Source organism: Diabrotica virgifera, chromosome 9, assembly GCF_917563875.1.
Source record: "Diabrotica virgifera virgifera chromosome 9, PGI_DIABVI_V3a".
NCBI classification, from domain to species: domain Eukaryota; kingdom Metazoa; phylum Arthropoda; class Insecta; order Coleoptera; family Chrysomelidae; genus Diabrotica; species Diabrotica virgifera.
Genome location: NC_065451.1, coordinates 162,179,867 through 162,196,654, shown reverse-complemented (window position 1 = coordinate 162,196,654; position 16,788 = coordinate 162,179,867). Strand labels below are relative to the sequence as shown.

General features: G+C 34.4%; 2 protein-coding genes across 2 annotated transcripts in view; one reads left to right on the top strand and one right to left on the bottom strand.

Moving 5' to 3' along the window:
- Positions 1-16,788, bottom strand: part of LOC126891783 (uncharacterized) — a 73,156-nt gene that overhangs the window by 6,318 nt on the left and 50,050 nt on the right. The gene's annotated exons all lie outside the window — the stretch shown is intronic.
- On the top strand, positions 8,491-9,228 carry LOC126891784 (40S ribosomal protein S5-like). The gene has a single exon (XM_050661055.1). The coding sequence runs from the start codon at positions 8,580-8,582 to the stop codon at positions 9,216-9,218; it is 639 nt and encodes a 212-aa protein (XP_050517012.1). The 5' UTR covers positions 8,491-8,579; the 3' UTR covers positions 9,219-9,228.

The window sequence follows — 16,788 nt, the reverse complement described above, 5'->3', positions numbered from 1 at the left end:
ATAAAGTGATTTCATGTTTGCGCTTTATTAAATTAAAACGGAAAAGGCTGATAGAAACTAGTGGTAATTTTGTATGCACTGACTTTGGTAGGTCTATACAATGTTAAGGGTTTAAAGCAGCATTTCCCAAGCTGTTATTTGCGAAAAGGTATATTTTTATTACAATCCCTTAAAAGGCGACATCACAGAAGGTTCTGGAATAACAATTACATCATCAGTGCCTTTTACAGGCTAAAGACATGCTTAAGCCAGAGAACAAGGACAGAGAACAAGGACCACAGAGAAGCGACACGCCTTTGATCCTTCGTGAGCACGCCGCCAATGACCTTCAAAGCAACCTGAACAACCAGCGTACCAATAGTCAGTGGGCATGTCACACAATATAAATTCGTAATAAAATTAAGCATTTATGTTGACTTTCAATAAATATAAAATATTGCACCAAAAAAAAAAGTTGCGTGCAGGGCCGACTTTTGTTGGCATTCTTTATAATAATGGAATCATTTTTGATTTACAAAAGGTTGCAAATATATCGCACAATGCAAAGTAATGGTGAAAATCATATTGATTGGAACCATAAATGAAAATACCTTTTTGTTTATCCTGATTTTGGCATTGAAAGACCAATAATAAAATATACCTATTTCCTACGGTAGGTGTGACATTCACTGATTGTTTTTGGCTTGGGCTGATACAAGATATAATTTGTTCGTCGGGGTATTTCCTAATAAATTATATTTTTTAATATGGGTTATCAAAAAATAACACAGAAATTGTAACTTCCAAGGAAATGTCACAAACTCTGAAAGTTCCAATTCTCTTTGGGTGACAAATGTTCGTGATCGATAACAAAAAACTTTATGTTGAAATCGAATGTCAATATTGTTATTGTCTTGGAAACCTATACCTTCTCTGATATATCTTTGGAGCAAAAGTATGAAGACATTTTACATTTAATTCTCTTCATGTTTCATAATTTGACAATGTTTCTTTAAGCGGAATTTTATCTCTGTAAATATTTTAAATTGGCTCTAAGCAGTACAAATATTGCCGAACGTCAAGAACCTAAAGCTTGTCACGCACGTAAAGCTATACTATAATATACGGTGATGAGTGCTCTAATATCCGAAAAAATAACGCAAAAGACGGAAAACATAATACGTTGTGTAATAAAACATAAGACTGCAATATAATATCGATGTATCCACCTTTGTACCTTTGCATCCACAAAAGACATGTTAAACTACAAAACCGTCTACTTTCTTTATTTCTAAAGATATCAGGTACATTCAAAAAACAAACTATTCAGAAAACAACACTACAATACGATTCCGATGTATACTCCGATCCATATATATAGGTAACCTTTGTTATTTATATTTAAATAATTAAAAGTTGGCAGACAATTTTTGTATACTGCACTGCAAAAGGTAGATAAGTATTTAGTTTTTTCATAATTGAATGTAAGTTTGTTTATTTGCAACCGTGTTTTTGCAATTTTGAAGTCTTGTTCTGCTATATTTTTAAGATCTTCTCAATGATCGGCCCAATTATGTTTCCAACAATTTTTGTTTGAATCGTATTTTGTTTTTGTCGTTTAAATCAGAAATTCTCGTGTATAGAACTATATATTTTTATTTCGTAAAAATAGGATATCTTGGAGTGCGATAACACACGGAAAACATCTGTTGAATTTTTGACCTGGCTGACCCTTCGTAGACTTGCGTCTGACACCAAATTTAATATTTTTAATTTGAAATATCCCTTGCTTGGCAGAGCGAATTTTAGTTTTTTATGCATTACGTAGGGGTAATTAAATTCAAGAAAATGAATCACTTTCGTCATGATTTATTATCAATAATATTTAATCAAGTCAAATTAAGACTATTAGATACGTAATAACTAATATGTAAAAATTACAAAGCAATAACAATTACCTGTTATTATTCTTAGGAAATCTAAATAAACTTATTTCTCTTCCTGTCGCAGATGAACATCCGTGAAACACATACGAGTAACCAGACATTTTAACTATTATAATTATATAAATGCTCAAACAAACTTTTTAAGTCGAGTATTTACCATACACGCCTACGGACTATCGTAAAACAATCAGGAGGGACAGAATAGACCGTGATAGTCGTGACGTCAAAACGTCAAAAAAAGTTTTCCAAACACGTTGTGTCTAGGTACACGCTAAAATGTACGCAAATAAAAAAGTTAAACTTCATCAAGCTAGTGACTATTTAGCGTGGACAGTGACTGTATATTTTGATACACGCTATTTTGATATGTTTAGTGTTTGTTTGATAGAAAAATATTTGTTATGACGTTTAATTCTACCTAACTTTTTTATTTGCGTACACGGTAGCGTATACCCTAGACACAACGTGTTTGGAAAAATTTTGACGTTTTGACGTCACACTATTATGGTCCATTAGCGTGCTGGTGATACTTAAAGCAACCAGGTTCGCGCATGCGTCTTCAAAAACGGTACACGTTTTTAGTGCGGTTGTGTCGTTTCTCTGTGGTCCTTGTTCTCTGCTTAAGCCACCAAAATATATATAAGCCACCAACTTTCAGCTGTTCTTCTTTTGCTGTTAATGTGAATGTCTCCAAAGCATATAGCAGCAGGTCTTATGGTCGTTTTGTAGATTTTTATTTTTGTATTTCGACTTATTTTCTTATCTCTAACATATTTTTTTATTTCTGTAGAATGCTTTGTTTCCCGCTTGAATTCTTCTTTTCATATCTACTCTACACTTTCATTTCTTCTGTTGACTAATACTCCCACTCCCAAATATTTGAACGTTTCAACCTCTTCGAAGCTGTGTGCGTCTATTTTCATTTGTGTCTTCTTTTTCTTGCTTACATTCATGTATTTTGTTTTATTTACATTTATTTCGAAACCTCTCAGTTTGGCTTCGTTTTTTATTTTTTGGAAGGTTTTCTTTAATGCTCTTTTATCTGTTGCTGCTATGGTTATATCGTCCGCAGATCCTTTTATTTGTACTGCATTCTTATTTATAGTTCCTGCGTTTGACAGATTTTTTATTATTTTGTCTATTAAAAAAAATAATGATAGAATAAATAGTAGCTACCGTTGAGAGCGCATCTTCTTGTCTTACCCCATTTTTTATTTTTATTTCTGCTCTCTCTCTCTTCCGGTGTCTATTGTTGCTTGGGAATCTCGCATTGTCATTTTTATCACTCTTATAATTATTATTTTTTTCTTAAACATTATTAAACATTTTTAAACCTTATATAATTATAAAATATTTACACATTCCATGTCAAATCACTCAGGCAAAAAATTTTGGATCTCCGATTTGTCTGAAAATTGGTATATAGCTTCTGCGGGACGTAAGAATAAGATATTTAAGGTCAAAAATCTTCTTCTTCTTTTTTTCTCAAAATGTTATTTTATGCGATTTTACAGTGATTTGGTGTTTGTTTAAACAAATTTGCATTTTCTGTCGCAAAGTATCAATGAAAAACATAATATTTTAATAGAAGGGACCCAAAAATGTCATTATATGGCATTATAACAAGTTATTTTGACTCAAAACAAGGTTCTGGTAAAATTTTATAGTGTAGAAAACGTTAAAATACCGTTTTTTACATTTTTTTCCATTCCCAAAATAAATCATCATCGATTTGGCTGAAAATTTGCTCACAGATAGCCAAAACATAGGACTTTAAGTGGTTAGAAGGATTTAAATTATATTACAATACCAAAAAAGTTACATGCAGTAATATCAGACTCAAAAGTATATTAAAATAAGAAAATCTACGGTTTTGTTTTGATTTAAATCTGTCTCCCTCCATCCTCCAAATCGAGTCGAAATTCAATTCACTCAAAAGAATATTAGTCCAGTCGGAATAACATTTGACCTTGCATGCCGAGCTGCCCAAAATTTTATTTTTCTAATCTTTAGGGGAGTCAATAGTAGCCTAAATTTAAAATCACGAATGAATTCCTCCGTTACGTTAGCCGCCATCTTGATTTTAAAGGAGAACCTGTTTTGCTCAATAGCTCCGCCATTTTTAACTTTTCGACAAAAATGGTAGAAACTGAAATTGTTCCAAATAAATCGTATTTACAATTATTACAATTTCTTTTTAACAATTTTTGTCGTGAGGTCGATATTTTTGTGTTAATTTTACTTACAGTAGACGCCTATATTTTTGACTATGATATTGCATGTAACTTTTTTGGTATTGTAATATAATTCAAATCTTTCTCACCACTTAAAGTCCTATGTTTTGGCTATCTGTTGGCAAATTTTTAGCCAAATTGATTTTGATGTATTTTGGGAATGGAGAAAAATGTAAAAAACGGTATTTTAACGTTTTCTACACTATATTTGGTCAAAAACTTGTTTTGAATCAAAGTAACTTGTTATAATGACCCGTGTTGAGCTGCCCACCCCCCACTTGCAAAAATCAAAAAACAAATAGCCCTGATTTATGAGCTATTTATGAGCTCTCATATTCCGTAAACTAAAAATTTTGAGCTCGTTCCACTGAGCAGGAATTTGATTCTTTAGTGGGGGGGGGGGGGGGTGCTGAGTCAGCCCGTCAGCCCCCCCACTACTTAAAGATAGGAATATTGAATCGGTTTTTGCGGCAGAATTATGAGTTATTTATGAGCTCTTGAAATTATATAGTTACGATTTTTGAGTTCATCCCCTTCACCCCCAAACAACCCTTTAATTAATTTAACTTAAGAAAAAATGCTGAGAAAACTTAAAATATATCGTATTGCGGATATAATTCCTATAGCTTATATACTCTAAGAATAAACTATTAAATCACGTGCATTTCGATTATTGAGCTACAACCCCTTCCTAAGAAAACCATCCTATCTTCCCGGCTTAAGAGAAAGTTGTACTTAAAATGCATTAAACTAATTATTTGGCGACTATATATCATTGAATAATTTATAAGCTTCCAAATTACGCGCATTTAAATCAGTAAATTGCAATTTATTTTGTATAGTGCAGTCACTGAAAGTAAAAATCAACGATTACCTTCAATTTCGGTGAACCTTCATCGATTTTCACGAAAATTGGTCAGTGGTTAGAGGATACCTCAAGAAACAAAGGTGACATGGTACCACCTTGCGCCTTTACCCTGAGGGTGGATACCGCCTCTTCTCGGGGGTGAAAATTATTTTATAAAAAATAAGTGCACAAATCTATAAAAGAACAAATTATAAGCAAAATTTATTATATAAAGTTATTAAAATAAGTCAATACTTTTTAAGTTATTAAAGATAAAAATTTTAATTATTCTTGAACAAAATGCATGTTTTGAAGCGGTTTTTCGTAAATCACTGAAAAACTGTAAGTTTTTACAAAAAAAGTTAATAGTAGTTTAATTCGTATAGCCTATATTCTAAGAATATAGGTACTCTTAATTCACGCGCCTTTCGATTATAGAGCTACAACCCCGTCGCAAGAAAACCATCCCATATTCCCGGCTTAAGATAGAGTTGTACTTAAAATAATTTAAATTAATTATTTGGCGACTACATATCGTTTAATAATTTCTGAGCTTGCAAAATATACGCATCTCATTTATTGAATTGCCATTTTCTTTCTATAGTGCAGTCACTGAAGGTAAAAATCAACTATGGCCTTCGATTTCGGTAAATCTCCATTCATTTTCACGAATTAACAATAACAACTGTGGGTTTTAACCTGGAGTATATGTCACCCCTTCTCGGGGGGAAAATTACTTTATTAAAAATAACCCCACAAATCGAGAGAGGGACAAATTGTAAGCAAATTTTGTTATATATTGTGATTAAAATAAATCAATACTTTTTGAGTTATTAAAGATCAAACATTTTAATTTTTGTGAAAGAAAATGCATGCTTTAAAGCGATTTTTCATAAATAACTCAAAAACTGTAAGTTTTTACAAAAAAGTGTTCATCACTAAAATTGAAGCTAATAAAAAATATAATAAATTGCTTACTTGAAAAACCCTTTAATGTTAATTTAAAGTAAGTTATTGATAATTAAATGTATATTTTTTTCTGTGACTGTTCAAATCTAAGGATTCAAGCTTAAATAACGGGAAAGAGATGCATTTTATAACACTTAGGTACTAAATACTTGTCAAAGTACTTAGAAATACCTATCAAAAATGAGCTCCAGAAAAAGTTGATAGCATCAAAATCCGCTCACCAATTTTCATGAAAATGAATGGAGATTTACCGAAATCGAAGGTCATAGTTGATTTTTACCTTCAGTGACTGCACTATAGAAAGAAAATGGCAATTCAATAATTGAGATGCGTATATCAAGCTCAGAAATTATTAAGCGATATGTAGTCGCCAAGTAATTAATTTAAATTATTTTAAGTACAACTCTCTCTTAAGCCGGGAATATGGGATGGTTTTCTTGCGAAGGGGTTGTAGCTCTATAATCGAAAGGCGCGTGATTTAAGAGTATATTCTTAGAATAGAGGCTATACGAATTAAACTACTATCAACTTTTTTGTAAAGTTTTTCAGTGATTTACGAAAAACCGTTTCATAACATGCATTTTTTTCACTAATAGTTAAAATCTTTGATCTTTAATAACTTAAAAAGTATTGACTTATTTTATTAACTTTATATAATAAATTTTGCTTTTAATTTGTCCTTTTATTGATTTGTGCAGTTATTTTTAATAAAATAATTTTCACCCCCGAAAAGGGGCGGTATCCACCCTCAGAGTAAAGGCGCAAGGTGGTACCATGTCACCTTTGTTTCTTGACGTATCCTCTAACCACTGACCAATTTTCGTGAAAATCGATGAAGGTTCACCGAGATTGAAGGTAATCGTTGATTTTTACCTTCAGTGACTGCACTATACAAAATAAATTGCAATTTACTGATCTAAATGCGCGTAATTTGGAAGCTTAATAATTATTCAATGATATATAGTCGCCAAATAATTAGTTTAATGCATTTTAATTACAACTTTCTCTTAAGCCAGGAAGATAGGGTGGTTTTCTTACGAAGGGGTTGTAGCTCAATAATCGAAATGCACGTGATTTAATAGTTTATTCTTAGAGTATATAAGCTATAGGAATTATATCCGCAATACGATATATTTTAAATTTTCTCAGCATTTTTTCTTAAGTTAAATCAATTAAAGGGTTGTTTGGGGGTGAAGGGGATGAGCTCAAAAATCGTAACTATATAATTTCAAGAGCTCATAAATAGCTCATAATTCTGCCGCAAAAACCGATTCCATATTCCTATTTTTAAGTAGTGGGGGGGACTCAGCCCCCCCCCCCCCACTAAAGTATCAAATTCCTGCTCAGTGGAACGAGCTCATAATTCTAGTTTGCGGAATATGAGAGCTCATAAATAGCTCATAAATCAGGGCTATTTGTTTTTTGATTTTTGCAAGTGGGGGCAGCTCAACACGGGTGTTATAATGCCATATAAGGACATTTTTGAGTCCCTTCTATTAAAATATTATGTTATCCATTGATACTTTACGATAGAAAATGCAAATTTGTTTAAATAAACACCAAATTGCTGTAAAATCGCATAAAATAACATTTTGAGAAAAAAAGAAGAAGAAGATTTTTTGACCTTAAACATCTTATTTTTACGTCCCGCAGAAGCTATATACCAATTTTCAGACAAATCGGAGATCCAAAATTTTTTTTGCTCCAAAATTGAGTGATTTGAAATGGAATTGTTGTTGTTTGAAATTGTGTTAACATTAATTGATGTTTAAAACATTCATGGATTTAATATCAGGTATCAGGTACCACGGTACTCCCACGACACGTGTGTTGCTTATGTCCGGGAATGGATCCTCACATTACGGACAGTAACTAGCAACTGAAGCTGCTAGCTGCTAGTTCCTACTAATTGCTAGTTACTGTCCATAATGTGAGGATCCAACCTCCGGACCGTGCTCAGGACAAAAGCAACAAACGTGTCGTGGGAGTACCGTGGTGCCTGATATTAGGTTTGTTCTAGCATCAGTTTCAAACGGTTTGAAACCATCAGCGAATAGTTGACCAGCGCGAGTAGAGGGGATAGCACTGGTGACTGTATTATGTTCTCTCACTGACCAACTGTTTGCTGACGGTTTCTGACTAGTTTGAATGTTTGCTAGAACAAACCTAATAAATCCATGAATATTTTAAACATCACTTTAATTTTAAAACAGTAATGTAAACATTTCATAACTACAGTGTGGGCCAAAGAAAACTGTTGTATTACCTACCTTAAACAAGATTATAAAAAAGAAGAAGAGTTCCTTTTGACTACTGACTTTTATAAGATGTAATTAGGTTTTTGAATGACGGATAAGTTTGTAACAATACATTTGTATTTTAATTAAAATAAAACTATTAAAATTAGTCTTAACTTCTATAAAGAGTTAATCCAGAGAACGAATAAAACATGGTGGCAGCGGTGGGATCCGAACCCACGCCTCCGAAGAGACTGGTGCCTCAAACCAGTTCACGCCGGTTTTCCGGTTCACGCCGTCGTTCAGCAAGAGCTTGTGATTTTTATTTTTGAAAAATAGAGAGTATTCTCTAATATTTAAGGACAGTATGGAAGACGATTGGGCTGTGGATAATCAGAGTGGTGGAGTTGTCGCCCCAAAAATTGCAGAACTACCTGAAATTAAGTTGTTCGCTAGATGGAACTGCGATGATGTCCAAGTTTCAGACATGTCCCTTCAGGACTACATTGCAGTGAAAGAAAAAAATGCAAAGTATTTACCCCATTCAGCTGGTAGATATGCTGCAAAAAGGTTCCGTAAAGCACAATGCCCAATCGTTGAGAGGTTAACAAACTCTCTAATGATGCATGGACGTAACAATGGTAAAAAATTGATGGCTGTCAGAATTGTTAAACATGCTTTTGAAATTATCCATTTACTAATTGGAGAAAATCCATTACAGATTTTAGTTTCTGCTATTATCAATTCAGGACCTAGAGAAGATTCTACTCGTATTGGTAGAGCTGGTACTGTAAGAAGACAAGCTGTTGATGTGTCACCCTTGAGAAGGGTTAACCAAGCAATTTGGTTGCTCTGCACACGTGCTAGGGAAGCAGCATTCCGTAATATTAAAACTATTGCTGAATGTTTGGCTGATGAATTAATCAATGCTGCCAAGGGATCATCAAATTCATATGCTATCAAAAAGAAGGATGAACTTGAACGTGTAGCCAAATCCAACCGTTAAATTTATTTCTCATTTTATATTTTATTTCCAATAATAAATATGGATTAAAAAAAAGCCCACAATTCCACCAAGCAAATGGCGCAGCAGAAGCTGCTGTAAAAGTCGCAAAAACCTTAATGAAGAAGAAATCGATGCCTTCATTCATGGAGTCACTCTTGCAGGTATTCACACATCTGACGAGAATGTAACACGAGTTGCTAACTCACAAAGCAATGATCAAACCTGTAATCAACTGAAGAACTACATAATGGGAGACTGGCCTCACAAGTCTGCATTATCAGGTGATGTTAAACCATACTACCCAGTACGTCATGAACTATCAGTTGTGGATGGTATCCTTCTTAGAGGAAACCGTATGATCATTCCATGTGAGCTCAGGGCAATGATGTTGGAAAAATTGCAAGCTGGCCACTTTGGAATAACTAAAACTCGTCGTCGTGCTCTGGGAACGATGTGGTGGCCAGGAATTTCTCAAGAGATAGAAGCCAAAGTAAGATCTTGTCCTATCTGTATTCAAAACTCGACAAACCATCATGAACCTTTATTGCCAGCTAAATTTCCAGATTATCCATCGCAAGTGATATCAATGGACCTTTTTAAAACTGAAGAAAAATGGTATATCGTCGTAACTGATAACTATTCCAGATTTTTTGAAGTACTTACTGTTCAGAACATGAGATCACAGGAAGTAATAAACATCTGTAAAACAATATTTGCAAGATATGGTATACCACAGTTGGTTTGTTCCGACACTGGAACACAATTTCATGCTGTTGAAACATCAGAGTTCCAACAGTTCGCAAGAGAATGGGGGTTCTCTACATCGAGAAGTAGCCCACAATTCCACCAAGCAAATGGCGCAGCAGAAGCTGCTGTAAAAGTCGCAAAAACCTTAATAAAGAAGAATAAGAACAACATAGAGATAGCACTTCTGTCCTATCGAAACACACCACTAGAGAACGGATTCAGTCCATCCGAAATGATGTTTGGAAGAAAATTGAGAGATAATCTACCATCAATCGCATTAGCTGAATTTAAATCATCAAAGAAGCTAGTAAGCGCGGAGAGGAAGTACCGCTCGAAATATAAAAAATTATATGATGGAAAACATGGACCGAAGAATTTGAGTCGACTTCAAATTGGTGATTTTGTATGGATCACAGACCTGAAACGACATGGTGAAATCATTAACGAAGTTAATCCAAGATCATACATAGTTAAGACCGCCATAAGCACCATAAGGAGAAACCGTTTTCATCTGATCCCTGCTCCATATCTAAGCAGTATCCCCGATGGAGTATTGAAACAACTGCCAGGGATTCAACAAACAAATTCGACTCCAGAAACTACACCGACTACTCAACAACTAACATCCCAAAGACCAACAAACATTGAGAAAGGTAGTCAGGAAGTGGAAAGTCACCCAACTCAACCCAAAACGCCTGTACGACTTCCAACGCCAACGAAAACTGATGGACCATTTAATATTGAGCAGAGTAAGAATACAACGCGCTCTGGGAGAGCGGTTGTCAGACCTTTACGCTATCGTGAAGATTAGTCAGTAGTTATGTTGAAGATGTATCATCTTGAGGGAGGATGTTGTATTACCTACCTTAAACAAGATTATAAAAAAGAAGAAGAGTTCGTTTTGACTATTGACTTTTAAAAGATTAGGTTTTTGAATGACGGATAAATTTGTAACAATACATTTGTATTTTAATTAAAATAAAACTATTAAAATTAGTCTTAACTTCTATAAAGAGTTAATCCAAAGAACGAATAAAACAAAAACAGTCCACCTCGATATTCGGCAGTATTTATTAGGTTTTAAGGAAATGAAAAAACAGATTTTTGATCTAAGGGGGACACATTTTTACATACATATGTCATTTGTCAACCCCTCCCTTCCACTTCCCCCACCCCTTATTTTTTAAATAAGGAATAGGGATCGTGTGAAAGGTTATTCAATTCTCTATTCAGTAATATGACCATTGACATAATTATTTATACAGGGTGTCCAAGAAAAATTATTTTGAATTAAATTAATTGACACAAAAAGAAGAATATATGTAACTTATTTAATTCAAAATACGTTCTACTGCTGCCACAAAACAGAAAACGATGTTTTTTGATAAATAAACATTGCTTTTCGCTTAATTTCAATGTTCAAGCTGCCACCCATCTGCCTCTTGGTAGGTTGAATATTGAATTAAAGCAACAAACAATGTTTATTTATCAAATAAACATTTTTCTGTTTTCTGTTAGCAGTAGAATGTATTTTGAGTTAAATAAATTACTTACATTCTTCTTTTTGTGTCAATTAATTTAATTCCAAATAATTTTTCTTGGACATATTTTTCTTTGGTATAAATAATTACGTCAATATTAATATTACTGAATAGAGAATTGAATAACCTTTCAAATGAGCTAGTACACGACCCTTATTCCCTATTTAAAAATAAGTGGTGGGGAAAGTGGAAGGGAAGGAGTTGAAAACTGACAGATGTGTCCCCCTTAGATCCAAAATCGACCTGTTTCTTCATTTCCGTAAAATCTAATAAATACTGCCAAATATCGAGGTGGACACTTTTACTTGGCCCACACTGTATATAAGATTTAAAGTGTTTTCACGCAGATATCTTGGTGACTCAAGATACCTTTAACCTGTAAAAAGCGCTGATAATGGTATTGTTATTCCGAAAACGTGCTATGATGTAGCCTTTTAAGGTACTACCTTAAGTACTAACACACCGTCTCTCAGACGGCATCGTTTGTTGAAAGTGGGATATTTCCCTTCCTAGAAAAATTTGAAGGTCATCCGTTTATGACTTTTCAAGTTGGGTTGTTATTTACTAGTATTGAATTCGGCAATTTGCTGCAGGTTGTTATTCGAAAGACATTTAGACTCAAAGTGTGATTTCCGTCTAATAGACGGGGTGTTAGTGTTTGTGCCCAGTTCGTCATTAAACATAATGTGCCCCAGTTCGTCAAAAAGTTCAAATAAGGGGATAAAGACTATGAGAAAACTCTTTTGAAATGACTTGATGCGGTAGAAGACGACGTAAGCGAAGTGGGATCAATTTGTGATGAAAATGTTGCCACTGACTACCATTGCTACACTGTAGAAATTTTAGTGCCTGTCAGTGTTTTTTGTTTTAATATTTTTTAAAATTTTTTTTATTTTCATGTTTATTACTCTTTGTTTAACTCGATTATAAATTTTTATCAAGATTCTTTAATTTATTTCATTTTTATCCCACTTTTTTTCAGGAATAAAAAGTCACACAAACAATCCTTCCATTCTTGTTATAATGTTTTGTATTTTAATAAATACAGAAAAACTAGATCAATTACTGTGTGTTTTAGATAAGTAATACTTTCAGTAAGTCATCGAAATATTTTTTTGCATTATAATATTTAACAAAAGAAAAATAACCAGAAAACCGTCTGTCAGGCGGTTAGTTAGTATTTGCGCCATTGATTTAAGATGTTAGTACTTAAGGGTTAAATAAAATAGATCTCTTATAGAGAATTTTTTGTAATTTTTTGTGGTTAATGGTATACAATCACCTACAGGAATTTAATTTCCGTGTGGATTTTATACGAAAGGGGTTCGCGAAAAAATTATTGTAATGGCAGAATTTCTCCCCAATATTGCAACGTTTAAAGATATTCTTAAAAATACTACATCAATTATTATACAAACAATGTGAATGATACATCAGTGACTCTCAGTTCGGGTTTAGGCAAGGTGTAGAAACAAGAGAAGCAAGTAGCAACACAGGTGCTCGTCCAAAATTGTTATGATTAGAGGAAGGACGTGTTCCTATGCTTTTTAGATTACGAAAAAGCGTTTAATCGTGTCCAATACCACAAGTTAATTCAGATCCTCAAGAAACTTGATATAGTCAAAAAAGACATAAGATGCATTGAAAACCTGTACCTGTACTGATATCTTCTTCTTCTTCTTATATTAGGCCTCTTGGCCTGTTCTTAACCGATTTTGAGCTTGTATTCGTAGTTATGATGTTGACTGCCAGCTATCTCGCCACCTTTTAAAGGGCCTTCCTATTGGTCTCTTGCCTGTTGGCTTCGAATTCCTGGGTATACGGGCTATTCTCTCACTGTCCATTTTCGCCACATGCTGATTCCACTCTCGTCTTCTCTGTCTTTCCCACCGTACTATACCTTGTATGTTACAGAGATCTCTTATTCTCTCGTTCGGTATTCTGTTTCTCAGTGTTTTCCCAGTTATTGACCTCAACGTTCTCATTTCTGATGTTCTCAGTATCCTTTTGGTTTCTGCTGTGTCACATCTTGTTTCTGTCTCGTACGTCATGATCGGTCTTACACATGATTTGTATATGCGTACTTTCCCTTCCTACTACTTCAACGTGGAATAAGACAGGGATGTATTCTTTCACCATTAATTTTTAACATTTATTCAGAAAAGATGTTTGAAGAGGCACTCAGTACTACACAAGGTGGAGTTGTGATAAACGGGAAACTGATAAATAATCTCCGATATGCAGACGACACTGTACTGATTGCCAGTATGGATTCTGGGGTAGCACAGTGCAGTAATTATGGTCTCCACCTTAACATCAAAAAAACAAAATATATGGTCGTCAGTAAGGATAATGTCATCTATGCTGAAATCCACGTTAATGATGTACAACTTAAGAGAGTTGAAGCTATAACATACTTGGGAAGCAGAATCACTGATAATTGGGATCCATCCACCGAAATACGTTGCAGAATTGCTCAAGCCAAATCAGCATTTTTCCGTTACAAGAAAATTCCATGCGGTCATGACATAAATTTGAGTCTTAGGACAAGAATTTTAAAGTGTTACGTGTTTTCCGTTCTTCTCTACGGAGTTGAGTCATGGACCTTAACAGGAAGAATGTGCTTAAGATGGTTGAATGCTTTGAATTATGGCGCTATCGAAGAATGCTGAGAGTAAGCTGGATGGACAGGGTGCGTAATGATATTATTCTGAGCAGGATGAAGAAAGGCAGAGAACTGGTAAAAATGATAAAGTCTAGAAAACTCGAGTATTTTGCGCATGTTTGTAGACATCCGGAAAAATATAGTATTCTACATCTAATTATGCAGGGTAAAATATTAGGCAGAAGAAGTCGAGGAAGAAGAAGAACGTCTTGGTTAAGAAATTTGAGGCAATGGTTTGGCCACACTTCGGAATCGCTCTTCAGATCTGCTGCGAATAAAGCTATGATAGCCAACATGATCGCTAACGTTCGATAAACGGACATAGCACCCGAAGAAGAAGAAGACTTTCCCTTCCAGCCTCATATCTTTGTTTCTCCAGATGACATCCCTCAGACATCCTGACACGTAATTGGCTTTATTTTCTTGCTTTGTGTAACGTCTATGGTTTTATGGCGTCAACGAAGTCAATACGTTATTGTCGGGTTTTCGACACATCTAATGCATTAGCAGATACGTCTTTGTCTGGTACTGATAGTAAAATTTTATAAGAAGCGAAAGAAAAATCAGATGGGAGTTTCGACGGGGCTGAGCATTTTTTTTGGGTGATAAAAATTAATGAGTTTATTCTTCTTGTTCGATGTTAAAAACTTTTAATAATATAGGAAGAGATTAGAAGACTTATTTTAGTGTTTTTGGTTTGGGGCAGTGATCGAATAACTGTCGTAGGGGAAAGAACGATTTTAAATTTTCTTCGCGTGTGTTTGAGCGACGAGCGACCGAGGAACAATTTTTATTACGGGTTAATTCTTTGTGGAAACAGTGAGGTCGAGTGCGAATTTTTCAATAGTGAAAAAAAGAGAAAAATACGGGTTTGCGTAATACCGTACTAACAATTTCCGAAGTGGCCGGTAGCGCGTAAAACTTTAAAACTAATAATCTAATCTAGAGTGTAGAATTGAAACAATAAGTGACGGTGGTGTCTCATCGCCGGGAACTTAAGACTTCAGCCGATTCGTGTACTTGCTGAGACTTCGGAAGCCGTAGCCGTAAGGTAAATTATATTTTTTTCTTATGTAAGACATTAGAACCTTTAATGTGCGTAAGACCTAGAAGCATAGCCGGTTCGTTACAGTTAGTAGAACATTAGAACATATTAGTCGGGCGGTATACTTTGTACTGATATCAAACCATCAAACGGCACAATTAAAAATAGATAATTCTATATACAAACACATACGTATAAGAAGGAGTGTTCGACAGGGATGTGTGCTTTCCCCTCTTTTCTTTAACATTTATTCGTAAGCCATATTTCAAGTTTTGGTAGGTGCAAAGTAAGCCATATTTTGGGGTAGTTCTGATTTCTTTCATTATATATGGATTTTGGGCTGCTGAATCCGAATCTGAGGTTTGCGGATAAAATTTCGTGACGGAACATTGAAAAAATCACGAAAAAAGCGAAAAATTCCTGCTTTTTCCCGCTTTTTTGCTTAAATCTCGAAAACTATAAACTTTTAGCAAATGGTGTGTTAACAAAAATTAAAGTACATAAAATTCTCTATAAATATCAGTATTTACTTTTTTTTCAGATGAACCGTTCGGTCTAAAGTGCAAGTTGAAAATTCCTAATTTTCAACGATCTCTGTAAAACCCACTTTTTACATTCCAAAACTTTATTTTTTATTAGAATGCTGTCATTTGATACATTTCTGCTAGTTTTCTGCACAAGTAATTAAAAAGAAAAAACAGTCGACATTGTACAAATTCAGTATCACAACAGGCCAGACAGGGGGCCACGTTCTGCCAACAGTTGAAGCTTGGATTTAAATTTTTCTGGCACATATTTTACAATATTTTTTACATCATTAGAAAGAATCACTGCTTTGTCTAAGTTGAACAAGATCTCCTCTAATTGATCCACCATTGTTGATGATAGGGCCATTGCCTTAATCACTATTTTGGCCAGAGTTCTGTGAGCCAACATATGAGCTCGTACTGCCCTTGTGTAAGCGTGAGCAGACATAATTTTTTCGATTGATTTTGCCGCATATATGGTATTGGAAAGTTCAGCCAATCCACCACCTTGCATAATGTAACCAATTGCCCCCATGAAGGACATCAATAGTGAAATCCACCGAGCGTTATAACAACATTTGACAGATCAGGATCATCGGGATGACTAGTAAGGATGTCTCTTGCCATCTCATGAGGTAGAGGGTGTTAAGGCAATACGTAAAGTATTCTCAACAATGATAACCTGTACTTATTGTACGGTTATAGAGTATATTTCCATAGGTAAGCTGGTTAAGAGTAGATAACGATTTTTCATATGTAATTTAAAGTATTATCTGCATAAATGGCACAAAGAAATATTTGCTACGAGAGGTATATGGTTCAAAATGCATACAGTATCACGACTAATAAGCTATGTTCACATATATGTAGAGTACTCACAGTTTTATTCCTTGATGACGTGTCACATCAGAGCTCTGATTGAATTCCATAATCCATTTGGTTCATTTGTAAGGCACTCACTAATACGCTAAATAAATCATCGTCGATAATACTGAACAAATTGAGTTATCTGAGCGGTATAAAACGATAGCAAAAAAAAAAACGG